The sequence below is a fragment of the Microtus pennsylvanicus genome, chromosome 4 (assembly GCF_037038515.1).
Source record: "Microtus pennsylvanicus isolate mMicPen1 chromosome 4, mMicPen1.hap1, whole genome shotgun sequence".
Lineage (NCBI taxonomy): Eukaryota > Metazoa > Chordata > Mammalia > Rodentia > Cricetidae > Microtus > Microtus pennsylvanicus.
This window is the reverse complement of record NC_134582.1, coordinates 126498129-126516870: the sequence shown is the minus strand read 5'-3', so window position 1 is coordinate 126516870 and position 18742 is coordinate 126498129. Positions and strand designations below refer to the sequence as shown.

Sequence of the window (18742 nt, the reverse complement as noted above, 5' to 3'; positions counted from 1 at the left end):
AGTGCTATCATAGGATACAGTGCTATCATAGGATACAGTGCTATCATAGGATACAGTGCTATCATAGGATACAGTGCTATCATAGGATACAGTGCTGTCATAGGATACAGTGCTATCATAGGATACAGTGCTATCATAGGATACAGTGCTATCATAGGATACAGTGCTATCATAGGATACAGTGCTATCATAGGATACAGTGCTATCATAGGATACAGTGCTATCATAGGATACAGTGCTATCATAGGATACAGTGCTATCATAGGATACAGTGCTATCATAGGATACAGTGCTATCATAGGATACAGTGCTGTCATAGGATACAGTGCTGTCATAGGATACAGTGCTATCATAGGATACAGTGCTATCATAGGATACAGTGCTATCATAGGATACAGTGCTATCATAGGATACAGTGCTATCATAGGATACAGTGCTGTCATAGGATACAGTGCTGTCATAGGATACAGTGCTATCATAGGATACAGTGCTATCATAGGATACAGTGCTATCATAGGATACAGTGCTATCATAGGATACAGTGCTATCATAGGATACAGTGCTGTCATAGGATACAGTGCTATCATAGGATACAGTGCTATCATAGGATACAGTGCTATCATAGGATACAGTGCTATCATAGGATACAGTGCTGTCATAGGATACAGTGCTGTCATAGGATACAGTGCTATCATAGGATACAGTGCTATCATAGGATACAGTGCTATCATAGGATACAGTGCTATCATAGGATACAGTGCTATCATAGGATACAGTGCTATCATAGGATACAGTGCTATCATAGGATACAGTGCTGTCATAGGATACAGTGCTATCATAGGATACAGTGCTATCATAGGATACAGTGCTATCATAGGATACAGTGCTGTCACTGGCTCTAACATCTGAGCACTGAAAACGTCTAAGAAGTTTTTCTGTGCCACAGACTTCTTTACTTTCAGTTTTTAATGGAACTACATAAAATAGGTTAGTGAAAACAAAAGTACAAAATCCAGGCTGTCGTTGTAAGAATATTTTCTCTGGAACAGACAACGGTAGATGCTAATGTTTCCCCTGAATGATACTGCCCTGCTTGCTAGTTGTAGCTGCTTGATAGGGGACTATTGCTGAGAGTGACTGCACAAACCTGTAATACAAGCACTGGGAGGCTAAGGCAAGATTGAGACCTTGGGCTGTACCTTTGTTTCCTCAACAAAGGATACTGTCTGTTTGTTGTTACTTTTGAGACTATTATTTAATCACAGTGCTTCCCCTTTCCCCTTCCTCCCTTCAAAGTCTCCTATATAACTCTCCTTAGGGACTCTAGCCTTCTTCACTATTCCTTCTGCCTTGTGAAAAACTGTTAGATTACGTTCCTAAGGCTAGCCACCAAAGTCTAGTCCCTTATTTGTCCACTTCCTCCTCCTGAGGCTGACCACCAAAGTCTAGCATAAAAGTATTGAAATCCAGAAATCAAAAGCACCCTTCAGCTCACCTAATTGACATGTACAATTAAAATTAAAGAACTCATCCTAACTGGGCTGACCTTTATAAACCACAATGCGCCTATGGGCCAAGTTTGTCCCCTCTCTATCCAGAGGCAGTTATTGGCTGCCCACTCAGGGACAAATAACCTCTTGGTCTTCTTCCTTGTTCCCACCCCTTCTCCTTCATCCTCTAACTCATGTCTTTGTCATTTATTCTCTTCCCTTTGTCCCTATGGGGCAAACCTCCTTTGTGCCGAGAACTTGGGTCTTGGGGATCCTGAGCTGATACCCTCGCTGCTCTCCTTGGGATACTATGATTTTAAAAATTATGACTGACATAGTTTCTGTATGTATGGTATTGGGGATTAAACCTGAAACTCTGCATATATGAGGATAGAACTCTGTGTGACTGGGATATACTGTATTCTTATCATGAAAGGAGACATCCTTTAAACCTAGCATGTCACACCTTGAGATCAGAGGCAACCAAAGTTTTCCGGGAATATAAATGGCATAGGAATAAAAAAAAAATCAAATACTGCTGCAGGAAATACAATGGCTTACTAGGTATCCTAGCCTGTACACACAGGACTACAATATTCTTCATTAGACTATAAGAGTACTACTTACTAAGGAGCTCAGGTGTGTGTGTGTGTGTGTGTGTGTGTGTGTGTAATTTCCATTGTTAGAAGCAGAAAAACACGAAAGTACACATTAAATATGTATTAATTGTCTCCTGTCCTTCAGCTAGACCAAGTAGAAGCATTGCCAGGATTGATCCTTGCTATTTCTTATACAGTACCTGGGACACAGTAGTTGCTCAGAAACTATTTGTGATTTATTAACCTCAAGAAGTACTAGCAATAAACAAACACTATAATTTAATCTGCTGTTTAAGCATTAAGCAACCCCTTCTAGAGGAGAGGTTGACTGAATGAAAAAGATGATTCAGACTCTCATTCTTTCCTCTCAGGGTGGATTTTCTGGATTCCCTGCCTTTGTTTTTACTACTCTTCTTTCTAGGGGTTTGTGTTGAACATGGAGATAGAAGATCTAAAGTTTTTCTCAGTTACACATTTCTCAGAACAGGCTTAAGATACCTTGGGTTACCAAAGAGGTCCCCAACACTTTACCCCAGTAACATCCTACGTAATGAAAACAAGGGTGCTTCAAAGTTCACTAGAAGAGTAGACACATCAAACTGCCTGATTGACAAAGAAAAAAAGTACTACTTGATCTTGTTATAAATGGAAGGTTTTAGACATGTTAGAAAAGAGGCAGTAAGTTATGTACTTTATCCCCTGGAAGTGATGCCAACCAGAAAGGATTTTAAATGTCAGCAGATAAATGTGCTTTTCTTTCTCCCTTTTACTTTTATTCACAAAGAAACTGAAGGCATATGGCAAAGCACATCATTAATTTCTTATTAATTTCATAATATGAAAGCAACCAGTTAAAATAGTCAGCTACAACTTTAAATAACTGAGCTTACTGGGTATTTAATGAGAGATTTAGCACAGCAGGGTTTCTGTTAAATTAAGTTGTGCTTTCACGTCACAGTGGGAAAACAGGTGTATATTGGTTTAGAATTATGGGAATGTTGACTAATTTTAAGGCTTGTAATCAAACAGCAAGGTACCCTGTAATTTTTTTCTTCAAGAATATGCATTAATCTTTTATGTCTGTTCCATTTCTTCCTGTCTACCAAAGGCTCACAACTGAAAGGCAACTACTTTCATGTTTTCCCGGCATCTCTTAAGAGTGATGATTGTAAGACAAAGCTGCACAGAAATGCAAGATGCGAGATTCTATCCGCGTCAACCACAAGTGATAAGGCAAATGTAGCAAGTGTGCACAGTGTAAGAATCTTCCTAATAATATCTGACTTCTTAAATTTTTGTTTAACCTGCTTCAAATAACTGAGTCTAAGAAACTGAGATGAATAAAACGAAAAATATTCAAGACTGTATTCTCTAAGCTCCCAGTTTATTTATTTAAAAAATTAAATTTATTCTTTATTTTATACATATGGATGTTTTGCCTTGGTGCCCATCAAGGAGGTTAGAAAGCAGCATAAGCTCCCATGGGAAAGCAGCCATGTGAGTGTTGGGAATGGAACCTGGGTCCTCTGGAAAGGCAGCCAAGTGTTCTTAAATGCTGTGTTATTTCCCCAGTCCTTGCCCCCACAACTTATGGTCCTTAGTTACATATTTCCAAAGTCTCTATTCTTAAATTTCACATATAGAATTTTAGCAAAAGAAAAAAAACATGCAATATTTGAAAAACATACAGAAGAACTATTGGTTTTTAAGAATCAGAGTTAAAATGTCTTCCTAGCTACTCCAAACTGCAGTTGTCAGCACTTCTGAGCATTTCAATACCTTTTATTCATATTTATCCTGGGTTTCGAGTAAATTGTAGTAATCATCAAATTATTACTGGTATGTAAATGGAAACAAATATTGACAGCTTGAAATCTTCTGTCAATACAAACCCATAAACTGGGCACTAAAATAGTGACCTGTGGTCAGTTGACTTTATCAACAATCTTTGGGTTTCTGGAGAACACCTTTGTAGAGAAAGATGACTGGAACAAAATTATGTTGTACCTAATTATACTATATTTTATATGGTAAATAGTAGTTCATGACTAAAAATTTTTAATGCAGCAAGAAGGGATTTTGTGTGCTATTAATTGTAAAGCATTTATTAAACTTGAAATTTTTCATTTACACCAAGAATGAAGCTTAAATTCTATTACTTTTTAAGTCAATGAGGAAAGAAGACTTAACAGAAGTCAACTTACTAAAAATCACTTTAGAAGTTTTAGGAAGAAGTAGTTCCACTAAAGGGATCATTCTGCCAATACATACTTGCTTTTCTATCCTTTGATTTGCTCAGATGAAGAAGAGGAAACCAAGCGGTATGGAGAATACCCATATTCCCTAATTTTTGCTCTTGGTGATCACTGAGTGTAGTGACAGCTGCCTGTAATCTCTACATTCGCCCACACACTAGAGGTCAACATGGGATGCACAGTGAGACCCTGCCTCAAAAACCCATCTACCTCAAAAGAAGCCCATATTTTGAAAATCTTTTGCTAAGCATCTTTCTACTATAGACATTGTAAGTTTTTCAGTGGGCCTAACATGAATTACACAATTCTATCTTTTGGGGAAGTGGGAGGAAAAATATTTATGTGTGCCTATATCAGTATGTGATGCATATGCTTTGTGAATGTATACAGGTAAGTAAGCAAACAATGAAATTATACCCTAAAACAGCATTTTATCCTTCTTTTCTTTTTACCAAAACATGTTTCAGTAAAATCATGGTACATGGAGTGTTTACCGCAGGTCCTTTATTATAACAAATACATATCATTATGATATTGAATTAATTCACCACTGACATTTAGGTAAATGGAGAAAATATGCCATATAAACAGGAAAGGACAATTTGTACTACCATGCAATATATAAAAGTCTCACAAAAATCTGATAAACCTTGATGAAAACGTCATATGCAACAACAGTTCATTTCTAATAATTGTATTAATCATCAGCTATTACCAGGAAGGACATGAAAAACAAGCACTGCAAATTTCTATTTTCTGTTCTACTCCAACACAAAGGCACACACTCGGCATTAAAACACTGACTTTGTTAACCACCACTGACTGTTTAGAAGTCATTAGGAGCTTTAATATTATGTCTATAAAGAACACATTTGGTCCTTTCAAATGAAAATCTAAGAACAAATTTGAAAAGGGGACCCTGGAGAGCAAAAGCTTTTCCCTTTCTATTTGCTCTCCTTGTGTGTGTGTTCCCACCACCTTTAAAACCTTAACCCACCCAACACTCTTTGGCAGCTGCTGTACCACCTAGTGGGGCAGGCTATTTGAGCGTTCTTTCCATCAGTGTTAATGGCAGCCTGCTTTGTGGGCTGTCCAGCTAGTCTGGCTATTGTGGAAGAGAGGGGTCAGAACATACTCCTCCAAAGACCAAAGCCATTTTTGGCACTAAGAACCCATAACTGCAACCTTTAGTTGAAAGAACCATTTTCAACCAATAAAATGATTTTGGTACAAAAGTAAACTGACTCACCCCAGGTAAAGTTTTAATATTGTGCAGTGCATTCTGGGCCTCAAGTGCAGCTTTTCTTGTATAAAATGTTACGAAACAACAACCTACAGAGAGAAATGAAAAGGTTTTAGAAATTTCTGTGAAGGCTTTGCTTAGATATAATGGAGACTGTGGCGAACAAATAATCTACTTAAAAGGATGCACAATTTAAAAATAATAAAGCACATGAGAGCAGTAATAACAACATCTCAAGCATTTACACAGTGCCTTTCATCCTAAATCACATTTATTAGCTTTACCTGCACTGGAGACCAATTCGTAGCCCCCTGTACTAACTACCTGGGATACAGCTATTTAGAAATAAAAGTAGGAGGTAGGAGTCATAGGGCAAGGTATTAATGGGACTTGGACCATAGCAACTACAATATAGAGAAGTGCTTAACTACAGCAATATTTGCATAAACTTATCTGGAATTTTCTCAGAGTATCTCTAGAATGTCACATTTATAAAACACTTTGTAAGCTTAAAGGTTTAGACATCTGGATAGATAGGAAGGTTCTTTCTTTTCTTTTTTTTTTATTTTTTATTTTTAAAAAAGAAAGCATTTAATTTGGGGCTTGCTTGCAGTTTCAGAGGGTTAGTCCATGAATATTTTTGGTGAGGAGCAGGCCAACATGGTGTTGAAGACACAGCTGAGAACTTTTACATCTAGATTCATAGGCAGCAATGGAAGAGACAGAGATGGAGAGAGAAAGAGAGAGAGAGAGACTTAGATAAGTGTGAACCTTTTGAAACCTCACAGCCCATTCCCAGTGATACACCTACTCCAACAAGGCCACATCTTCGAATGCTTTCCAAATGAGTCCATCAATTAGGGACTAGACATTCAAATATGTGAGCCTATGGGGGCCATTCTCATTTAAACTGCCACATTCTACTTCGTGGGGAAGGTTCTTAAAGGCTGGGAGAGTTGCCTTATTTTCTTATCTCTACCATAAAGTACATAAAGTCAAGTTCTGTGTATGGACCATTCAATCCTTGTTTGTTAAAGAGTGATTAGCTAATTTTAACCAATTTAAAACTAACTTGAGTCAGGCATGGTGGCACACACCTTTAATCCCAGCACTCAGGAGGCGGAGGCAGGCAGGATTCTGAGTATGAGGCCAGCCTGGTCTACAAAGCAAGTTGCAGGACAGCCAGGGTTACATAGAAAAAAACAAAAACCAAAACACTTGCAAGATGAATGGGTATGCTCCCAAACAGCTGTGAGATGAATCTAGCCCATTCAATCAATAATGGTTGTGGCACATCTCTGAGCTCCTCATTTCTAAAATCTGATAGAAACCCAATACCCAGATGGTCTTCCATGGTCAGTGGTGGAAATACATATCAGATATGTTCATTCCTGGAACTCTTCTTTCATAGGGTACCAAGACATGCCTTGCACATCTTCATAAAAGAACACCAGGTATTTTAGGGACTCAAAGGATACATCCAGAGATGGATGTAGTCTGAACCATGTGTTTCATCAGTCCCAACCGTTCTATTTCTGCTCTATACTGGTATTTTTTGATGCCTACTTGACCCTGTCTGATGATCATTCACACTTTATAATTTGTGTTGCACCTATCTACTCATTCATAACTTTCTGCCAGTGTCAATATCCAAGTTTGGTGTTTTGGCAAAGTTCAAGTGTAGAAAAGACAAACACAATGCCCTGGTTACTTTATGGTATCCCTGTTGCAACAACTTCAACAACTCATTGAGTTAACTAAAATTAGAGCAGAAGAAAACATCTAATCATCCTTCATGTGTTCATTTATCAACCTTTTCCCACTATCCTTCATCAGGGCCTTTGCCATTCACAGGAACTGGTACAATGGTAAATTCTGAGGGGTGATACTAGAACCCAATATCATAGTGTCTGATCCATGTAGAGTCTAATAGTTCCACTACTGATTACTCTCTTTAAGTGATACATATATTTAGGGCACACATTTTGTGGGTGTTAATATTTTGAGCTTCTGTGTTTACAGACCATTAACAACTCATTGAAAACTAACTCTGCTGTTAAACCTAAAAAAATCTATCAGAAAGGAACAAAGCTCTAAGCATGGAAGAGATTTGGGTGGACACACTTTGTGTGCAGGCAGCTTACATGCAACTTCAAGAAGAACATCTCTGGATACTCAGGAGATAGTAAGGCAATACTGGCCACTAAAGAACACTGAGAAACATACAAAAAAACCACTTATTTCCAAATTTCACATGTGTCATTCCATCAGCCTTCTCACAGTACTGTCAGGGTACTTATAGCCTTTTATTATTCACATTCCCAGTAAGTCTAACAATATGCTGTATAGGTTCAGTTGGTAAAGGAATCTGTAATAAGATTGTAGCTATGAGATTTAACTATACTATCATGTATCAGAAGTAGAGAGTGGCAATTCCCAGACCAGCCAAGAACCACAAAGCCTAAATATGGTAGGTGGTATCTATTATTGTTTCACTAACAGTTTCTGCGGTCAAAATGAGTTCTCTTATATGTTTTTTCATCTTAATTGCTACATAATTTGAGATACTATTTTTTCCCCAAAGATAAAGGCCTGAACAGACAGGCCAATGGTACATGCATGCAGATATACATGCACACATGCGTGCGCGTGCACACACACACACTTAAAAGATAATAAAACACTAAATTTTACTGAAAGACTTATTTTAAATTATCAAATACATTTCTTTTCAAAGAAAACACCTGGGTAACTGCAAATCTTTTCCAAATCACAGATGTTTCTTTACAAAGTCTGTACTTGGAAATTCTTGGTAATAATATCCACAGGGTGAGGAAAGTATTGTTGATGTAGAGATAATAAGTTGATATCCTGGCTTGCCCTGATTCAGGCAGCAGTTACATTCTTCAGTGTGAAAGGTAGTGTCAACACAGCTAGAGAGGATGATACTAACAGATCAGATTTTAAAATAAATTCTGCCCTTAAGGAAAGTGACAAAAATTATTTAAAAAAATTTCACCTGAGGTTTCTAAATGGACTGCATTGGAGAGGGCTACAAATATGATCTGAGTCTATGGAAGTATTATTTTATTTAAAAAGTCCAATTTCTTTAAGCTCTTTACTCTAAAATATGGACAATAAAATGAATATTTTAAAATTAAATTTATGTTTGCATTTAAAGAATACAAGTAAAAAGACAGAAAGTCAATGACTTGGATTGTTCATAATTACTGAAATAGTAAATTTAGGGGCAGGAAGAAATTCTAGGTCACATGCTGACAACATCCATTATCAGTGGCTGGAGCCAGCTCCATGTGCTATTGGTATTAAGGAAAGAGGTCTCATACTATCTCCTGTGGCCACCAGCCTGGTGCAGAGACAAATACTAAAGTGCTCCTGAAATGGGAAAAACGGTAGACTTGGAAATCCTGTAGCCTTAAACTAAACTTGAATACAGAATATTGTACTATAGTTAAAAAATACAAATAACCACGCATCTTGAGGACTGAGAAAGGGAAAATCCACCCAACCTCCCCGGCTAATGCAGTTTTAAAACAAGTATTTCAGATCTGAAGCTTCCTGTAGTGTCTACTAGTTAGGTATCTACCATAAATGAACTCAAGAGGCTTCATTTATATCTTCAAGGTTATTCATCATAACCATAAAAAACTTTGTTTTCTAAATTGAAGCAAACGAGTATTTAAAAGGTTACCGAATGGCCATTTAATGACTACATACTACACTTGTGATTTCCCTCCCTCCACCAAGTAATAGTTCTGACAGATAAATTCAATTCAAGTTATACTAGAATTCAGGATTTCAATAGTTATCAACTAAACTAAAATTTTCTTTACAAGCTGCCTTTAAATTCTAAGGGCTGGAGATCAAGGGACCAAAGAAAATCCTGAAGGCTAAATCAGTAAACCTGATATGTTTTTCTTACTATGAATGAAGATTTTTTTTTGGCATCCACATTTATGAGCGAATTGCGTGACTATTTACTGAAGTAGGATTGCAATTGGATCTTGCACCCAAGGCAGTTTAAGACAAAAAAGGACATACTCAACACACTCTGTTTCTTTTGTGATCTATTTTCTCTCCAAATTTTAGTTACTATGTAGAGAATATGTTTTAAGAGTCTGAAGGTTGTTGATCTAAGTGGTTCATCTTTGTTTATGTGTCCCCTATGTACTGTAGTTTCACCTGTACACTTCGGGTTTTTCCCTTTCCAGACCATCTATTTTCACTTTCTACAAAGCAGTTAAAGGTTAAAAAAAAAAAAACTCAAAAATCCGGATTAATTTTTCAAAGCAATGCTAGGATTCCTATTTAAAAAGACAAGTGTGTTGTTCAATGGTCAAGAATGTGACTAAACCTTTAGTGTTTTGAGGTAAAAAGCAGACAAAATGCTATTGTTAGAAAGTACAGAGCTGCTTTAGGATACTACTTGATATTCTGGAGAGTCAAAGAAGCAGCCCTTCCCTCAGTCGAATCTACCACCAAGAAGACTTGCTCTTGCCATATAAATACATCAGATGCACAGTTATTAGCATGTGGTCTTGATGCTTAAGTGCCCTGTGTGTTCATTCATTCTATTGTGCTCTTAACATGAGGTTTATTTATGAAAGATGTGAAGTATGATTTTAAAAGGAATACTATTCATCTCACAAGCTAATATTTTAAACTTTATCTCCTATATGCTCAATATATTCATGTGCTCTTGCTTATGACCTAATTACTGAGGCTTTTCTGTGCTTGGGTGAGGAACTAGGAGGGCTGCTGTGGCATAAGCAGAAAGGAATGGAAGGCATGAGAACAGTGACAAACAAAGCCTTGCTTTGCTAAAGTAAGAAATTAGAGGGCTTGCATTGCACACCCTCTCCTTTTTATTATCTTTAATCCCCAAAGTAAAAAAATGAAAACAAGAAGGAATAGAAGTAGTATTACAGTGGATGGCTTCAATGTTCTCTCTGTACGATCACATAATTTTACAAGCTAATGCTTCCAGCCTAGCCTTCCACCACTCCATTTTACACTGCTTCCAGTCACCTAAGTACTACAGTTTCAACACAGGGGAGCTTAGAGAAGAGAATCTCTGCTAGTTTGAGGCCAGACAGGTCTACATAGAAAATCTTGTCTCAAAGACAAACAAAACAAAAGATGCAAGAAACTTCCTGAGACACACTGGCAGGGGTGCTCTCTGCCAAGGCACTGCCTATCGTCGACAGCACGGGAAGATTATTCCTCAAAACACCTCATATAGTTATCCTCTTGGATAAGGGAAGTAGACAAAATTGCCGGGGAGAAAAGTGGGATCTTGGGGGTGGGGTGGGATGGGGGTAAGGGGAGATGGGGAGAGAAAAGGTAGAAGGAAAGGAGGGGGGACTTGGGGAAACAGGAGGATCGGGATAAAGGAAGGTTGGATAGGGGAGCACGCAACCCCATTTCTTAGTTAAAGGACCCACTTTAGGATGGGCAGGAGACTTGACCCTAGAGGGGATCCCAGGTGCCCAAGCTGAGGCCCCCAGTTAGTTCCTTGGGCAGCTGAGGATAGGGAACCTGAAATGACCCTATCCTAGCGCAATACTGACGAATATCTTGCATATCATCCTAGAACTTTCATCTGGTGATGGATGGAGATAGAGACAGAGACCCACACTGGAACACTGGATAGAGCTCCCAAGGTCCCAAGGAGGAGCAGAAGGAGGGAGAACATGAGCAAAGAAGTCGGGACCACGAGGGGTGCACCCACCCACTGAGACAGTGGAGCTGATCTACTGGGAGCTCACCAAGGCCAGCTGGACTGCTACCAAAAAAAGCATGGGATAAAACTGGACTCTCTGAACATGACGAACAATGAGGGCTGATGAGATGCCAAGGACAATGGCACGCGGTTTTGATCCAACGCAATGTGCTGGCTTGGTGGGAGCCTAGCCAGTTTGGATGTTCACCTTCCTAGATATGGACGGAGGGGGGAGGACCTAGGACTTACCACAGGGCAGGGAACCCTGACTGCTCTTTGGACTGGAGAGGGAGGGGGAGAAAAGTGGGGGGAAGGGGAGAGGGGTGGGAGGAGGGGGAGAAGAATGGGAGGAGGGGGAGGGAAATGGGAGGCTGGGAGGAGATGGAAATTTGTTTTTTTTTCTTTCTTTTCTTTATTCTCCTTTTATCAATAAAAAAAATACATTAAAAAAAAACACCTGATGGACCTTAGCTTATTTTAAAGACATGGGAGATGCTTGAGGCTCCTTTTGTATCATCATTAAAAATTGGGCAATTAAAGAAGTGAGTCAATACTCAGGTGGAATCTGAGGGGAGCTGGAAGTTGCCACTTAACTGGATGAGAACAGCACTCCTGTTCCAGCTTAATTGAGAAGTTCTAATTTGCTATGTAGGAATGGTTCTATCTGGAGCAATTCAGGGTTATTGGAAAGCACTGGGCCCTTGCCCCAGGATGCCAGCGGAACAAGTGTGGCATTTGATAATTCAGATAGTGGTGTCCACATGATTCAAATAGCATATCTCTGTTTTCTAGGTAGTGGCCAGATGGTAGTACTTTGTATGTTAGAGTGCCAATTATAGCAAACTCTATAAACATAAGCTAATTGGCTAAGGTTTCATTAATTCATACAGGATGATGCATTTGCTTGGGGCAGCTGCTGTTTTAGCTATGAAGATAGCACTTTTAAAATAGAAATAAGTGTTTAGGGTGACTGGGTGATATGTAAAGCAAGTTAGGTTTGGGTTACAAAAAGACATTTAGGTGAATGAAGGACTCGGAGTAGCTAGAAAGAAAGGTAGGGAGAGGGATCATGACTAGGTAATAAAGGTGGTGAACTTCCAAGATAGCTGACTTCTTCCTCACTGTCCTGACTTGAGACGAAAGTCAAGCAGTTAAAAACAAAGGCCTTGTAGGCTCTTGTCTTCCACCAGCAAACCTTCTGCTAATGAACTGGCACAGCAAGTTCAAGGCCAGATCAAGTCATGCTACATATCAGTGGTGAGCCAATCAACCATCCCTTCTTTCTTTAAACAGACAACTCTAAAATGGTAGAGGAAAACTCTTTGAGACTTAAAAAAAAATAAGCCATTGAGAAGAGATGGGTTTTCATCTTCCTGAGTCTTCCCTCTGTTTTCTTTCCTAAGTTTTCCCTCTGCGAAAGATTTTTTCTCAGTATATCTGCTGCATGCATGTGTTCCCTGACCCACCAAAAATGCCTTTCTTCAATTGCTGATTCTCTGTCTGCTTCTGTCTTTGGTGTGCCAAATTTCTCCACTGCTACCTGTCCCACTTGAGATTTTTCTTGCCTTTTAATTCTTTAACTGGTAGAGAAAAAGAACCCAATCAAGACCCCTGTACTATATCAATTACTTGTCCCTCTTTAGCATTTCAGTTTGATACCATGTTTGATAAGTTCCTTTACTCACTTAAGCCTCTCATTCTCGTTTGTAATGCAGGGTTAACAACAGGATTAAACACACACAAAATACACAAAAGTTCTTCACAAATGTTAAGGATTATTATCTGTCTTTAATTTCTCATGTGTCTCTAGGAAGCCTTGATTATAAACATACTGTAAGCAGACTTCGTTTTGAGGTCGGCAGAGTAAGCTACATGATGACTCCAATCTTCTAAAAATGATACTGAGCTAAGTAAGGAAAGGTAGTACTGACAGACTCACCACATGGTAAGTTGCCTCAATGGGTCACTAGACAGGAGGTGGGGAAAAGGGACCTCTTTTCTAAGTGATGGCCATGAACTCTTAATAGGGTTTAGAATTGATTGTCTTGACTTTCTGAAGTAATTACTCAGAACCATCGAAGTTCAACCATTTGTATGGCCTCTGATACTCCGAACATTCATTTATATGGCCTCTAAACAGAAAATCAATTTTAATGGAATCATTTTGATTGACTTTCTTATTTAGGGCCCAACAAAAATTTTCTCAGTGGTACATTCTATAGTATGCTGTCATGAGACAAAAATTTCCTGAAATTTTATTAAAAAAAAAACAACTGTTGCTATCTAATGAGTACACCCAAGTGTCATTACTATAAAAAGATCTAAACCCAGTTTTGTCTCTTTATTGTAATTCACCAACAGAGAAAGAAAAAACAAGCCTTCCTGGTCTTTACATGAAGATGCAGTCTCCTAGGTTCCAAGGACAGAAAGGAAGGAGAAAAGTGTGAGGCAGAAGTATGGAACACATACTGCCAGGGATGTTAGGTACCTCACAAAAAGGAGTTCCTAGGTGCCAGACTTCATTACTAAAGCTTCCTATCAAATATGAAATACATGAAAGGATTCCTTACTGCCAGATAAACTTCTGCTTCTTGCTGCAACTCTGTGGTGACTTTATTCCTATGCTACTTAATGATTCCAGGAGCTCTGTGAGCTTCCATGGCTCCTTCCCTCTACGTGGGGCATAGTATGCTGTCTTGTATGGTGTCTCAGAATGCTGGGTTTTTAAATTTTTCATTAACATTTAAAAAATGTTTATGGGTTTTGCCTACATGTATGTCCATGCACATGTATATGCCTTTGTGCCAGCAGAGGCCAGAAAAGGATGTTGTTTCTCCCTTGGATCAGTGTTACAAATAGTTGCTGATCCACCACGTATGTGGGTGTTGGGAATGGAACCCAGTTTCTTTGCAAGAACATTCAACATTTTTAACTACTGAGCCCAGTCTCCAACTCCAACACTAGTTTATTTTCAGAGAGTGTCTAACTCAGGGCCTTTCCCCATCTTTTCAGCCTACAGCCTCATAGCTTTCTTCTGTGCTTTATGTTTTCTAAGTACAGCTTTCCAATCTGGGCCGCAAGTGTTAAGCACTGTCCATGCAACATTCCATTTGTTGAGAACTAACTGGGTATAATGTTCTAATGCTGACCAAAACAGCTGTGGTTTAGCTGTTACACAAAATACATTTGGTTTGAACCATTTAATCCCTGAATGTTCACACACTGCTAAATCTAGAATCAGGACACAGTACATAGGAAATAGGTAGGTTCTTTTCTTCCTGCTGACACCCTGTTTTAGGAGCACTATGAAGACCACCCAGGTGATGGCATTTCTGAAAGTGGATGGTGTAATATTAGTAATGTATATTCTCTCCCAATCATTCCTCTCATTTTTTGAGATTTGTACTTTTAAACTTTATAATTTAGATTGACAGTAAGACAAAATTTTCTTGTAAGAAATGGCACTGTGATCTACTTTCCTGATGACCTAAACTTCTCTGTAAGCAACTTATGATGACAGACTTTGACAAATGTCTACACAGTGAGAATGTGGTTGTTGAAATCAGCCATGAAAAAGTTGTGAAAGAGAAAAAATGACCCCCAAAATTACATGGTTGGAACAAGTGACAAATTTTAGTCACACTGTGATTTTGGACAAGTACTGCTTCTGATTTCACTGTGGTCAACTTCTAATGTTGGATTAAAGAAAGGAGATCTTAGAAACAGCTATCTAGTTTAATCTTTATTTCCAATAAAAGAAACAGAAACAAAAAAAGGTGTTATCTTGAGAGTACCCACACTAGTTAACTGACATAGCCTAGACAGGCGGGCAGATTTAAACTTTTCAGAGATTGCAAGTTCTTCATTTTTCTAAATGTCTACATAGACAGATGCTAAATACAGCCTTTAATTTTTCAGAAAATAGAATAAGGTGCGACTGACTTTGGATAGAAGAAAAATACATGGTTCCTATAGTAGATAGTCCTCTAATTTAGCTGCAGTAACTTCTCATTCATTAGCAGGCAAAAAGAGATTTGTGTCCTATGAAATACAATCTATGCCTAGAAGACCTCAGAAAAGTAAAAATGTCCTTGTCTTTAGGAAACTTTTCATGCCATGAACTGAGTGCCAGGGGTACCAAGTCCGTAAGAGGAAGAGGTTGCCATCTATTAAATTTCCCCACACAGCATGCATATCCAAGTGGTATTTAATCTAAAAAAATCATTTTTTTTTTGCAAACTGCCAGTGAGACTCATTCTTTCATTAAATTATTAGAAAAAAATGGAAAAGGAATATCTCACTGGCTCTTAGTTCTTCCTTAGATGAATGCATAAAGATTGATTTTCAGGTACTTTAGCCGTTTCAGATATCAGGGTCACTGATTCATTAGATTTTACCTAAAACATATATTATTAGGGGAATGTGAAAAAAGCTTGTTACAAAACAAATCCTGCCAATGGCAGAAAGACTGTAGGTGGCAAAGATTTATTTGCATAGAAAAGTCACTGCTACTCTATTGATTTCTAATAGTGCAGAAGACAAATTATAATAACACCTCTTTGTGATTAAAGGAGATTTCTCCACCACTACAGGTCTCATGGTTCTAGTTATATTCTCTAACAAGACCATCAATATCTCAAGCCATTTTTGAATATTTACTGTTTTGACTGTAAATATTCCAAACATATTTTTACAAAGTCCTGGAATACTTTCAATATAACTGTCTAAGGCTATTATTGAAGCTTGCTGGAATCCCTGAATAAATTCCAGTTTGTCAAAAAGCCTTTGCTCATGTAGACTGGTCAGCAACACAGTATATTAGGCTAAGGATTAAAATTTACTGTATGTAACAAACATCCTACCCATATGTCATTCTTCCGGAACATTTGGAATGCTAGATAGACAGGCTTTCTTTTCCTTCTGTTTGTGGTGTGTTAAACCTTTTTTTTTCTCAGTGATTTAAGAAAATCACTGTTTATCCAGTGTATGTATGTTTTTACCTTCCTGGATGCTGTCCTGAGAGCTTCAACACTATGATGAAAGTGGAGAAAACTACCCTAAGACTTCATCACTAGCCAGTATCATCTGCTGAGCTGTGCTGAAGAACTGTCATAAGGTGATATATTATAATTACTTTATATAAGCTATAGAATCATCTAATTTCACAATGATTGGTAAACTTGATCAATTAAATGAAATAATTAACTTAGCTAATGAAAATTCAGATTGAACAGATATATCAGTGTTATGCCTGTACAACAAAGCATGTAGCTGGATTCCAAGACAGATGATGTATAGGTGCCATGAGTTTGCCGTAATACCTTAAACATGGGACTCTTAAGCGAGTCATATACAACTTAAGCAATAGATGTATATAACACTTTTCCAAACTCTGATTACTTCTTAAAATATTGTTTCCTAAACATTCTTGAAGATAATAATCACTTGGGGTTGTTGGCAAACCACAGATTGTTGGAATCATGTGAGACCTGCCAGTAAGGGCTTTTTAGAGGCAAGGATTACCAGTCTGTGTGATACTGATCCATGGGTTCTGACTCTCTAGAAACTGAGAAAAAATAAAATAAAGAAACCCCAGGGCAGAGAATACTAGCTGTCCACCAAAGCCCATTCTTTCCCCCCAAAGTGGCAGGGATATAGTAGAATACATGTATAGTAGAGTAGATAACTGAAAACCACATTTTCTAATTCTTTGCACAAGACCCTACATCTAAGAAAATGTAAGTTCGAATGCCATTTGCTGACTCAGGACTCTGGAATTCTCCCTTTCTAGGAAGTCTGAGAAACAATAAAAGGAAGAATTCATGTAACCCTATCAGCGTTCTAGAATTTCCTACCAGGCAACACAGAGCCACAACACCCTCCTGAGAATCATATAGAACAACGGACAAACAGAAAAACAGAACAACAATGGACAAAACACCTACCCAAACAAAGACAAGATCAGGTATCATCATCTAGAATTACCATCTTCCCAAACCCAGATGCCCAGACACCAGTGTAAAAATACAATCAATAACAACCAGGCCAATATGTCTCCACTAGAAGTTAGCAACACTATCACAGCAGGCCCTGAGTATTCCAATACAGCTGAAGCACATACACAAAAACAGACCTTAAAATAGTCTTAATGAATATGATAGAGGGAAGTCCTTAAAGAGGAAATGAATAAATTCCTTTTAAAAAATCTATAAAAATTAAAAAAGTCAAAGAAAATGAACAAAACAATTTAAGTCTTGAAAGTAGAAACATAATCAGTAACAAAAACTCAAACTGAGGAAAATCTGGAAATGAAAAATTTAGAGACTTGAAGAGGATCCTCAAAGGCTAGTCCCACTAACAGAATACAAGTGATGGAAGCAAGAATTTCAGGCATTAAAGACATAACAGAAGAAATGGATACTTTGGTCAAAGGAAATGTTAAATCTAAAGAAATCCTGGCACAAAATATCCAAGAAATCTAGGACACTATGAAGAGAACAAATCTAAGAATAATAAGAATAGAGGAAGGAAAAGAAACTCAGATCAAAGACATAAAATATTTTCAACAAAATCACAAAAGAAAATTTCCTAATCTAAAGGAGACACGTACCAATGTATAAGAAGCATATAGAACACCAAATAGACTGGCCCAGAAAAGAAAATCCCCTCAGCACATAATAATCAAACACAAAACATCATACAGAGCAAAGAAAGAATTTTAAAAGATGCAAGGGAAAGACCAAATAAAACAGAATTCTTAAAGCTTATAAACACTTTTAGCAAAGTAGCTATATACAAAATCAACTCACAAATCAGTAATCCTCCTATATACAAGTGACATACAGACTAAAAAAGAAATAATGAAAACAATACCCTTTACAATAGCCTCAAATAATATAAAATATCTTGGAGATTACCCTAACCAAACAAGACAAAAACTTGTATGATAAAATCTTTAAGACGTTGAAGAAAAAAACCTGAGGAAGATAGCAGAAGATGGAAAGATCTCCCATGTTCATGGAGCAGTAGGATTAATACAGTAAAAACAACAACAACAACAAAAACACAAAAAGAACCCCTGCAGCAGAGAATAGTGGTTATCTATCCAAACCCATTCTTCCCCCCCTCCCCCACAGTGTCAGGGCTAGAGTACATGCTAAAAACCACATTTGCTAGTCCCTTGCGTAAGGCCACATGCATCTAGGAGGAGGCAAGTTGAAGTGACATTTGCTGCCCTAGGACCTGACTTTTAATAGAACAGACATAACAGAACCCCTCGTATTCTTTCCTTTTTGTATCTGCATGAATGGAGATGGAAGAGCTAAAAGACAAGGATGCCTAGATCTTTGGAACCTCATGGGGGATGCAAGGTGTCTATCAGCCAGAGAACACCCATGCAGACTCTTTGTTAT

General features: G+C 38.0%; 1 protein-coding gene across 43 annotated transcripts in view; it reads right to left on the bottom strand.

Annotated features, from left to right (window-relative positions):
* Celf2 (CUGBP Elav-like family member 2) overlaps positions 1–18742 on the bottom strand; it is an 829031-nt gene that overhangs the window by 119253 nt on the left and 691036 nt on the right. For all 43 annotated transcript variants that reach the window (XM_075970392.1, XM_075970404.1, XM_075970381.1 and 40 more), the window contains one exon: positions 5594–5676. In XM_075970392.1, coding sequence (XP_075826507.1) covers positions 5594–5676 — 83 coding nt within the window. The remainder of the gene's footprint in view (positions 1–5593; positions 5677–18742) is intronic.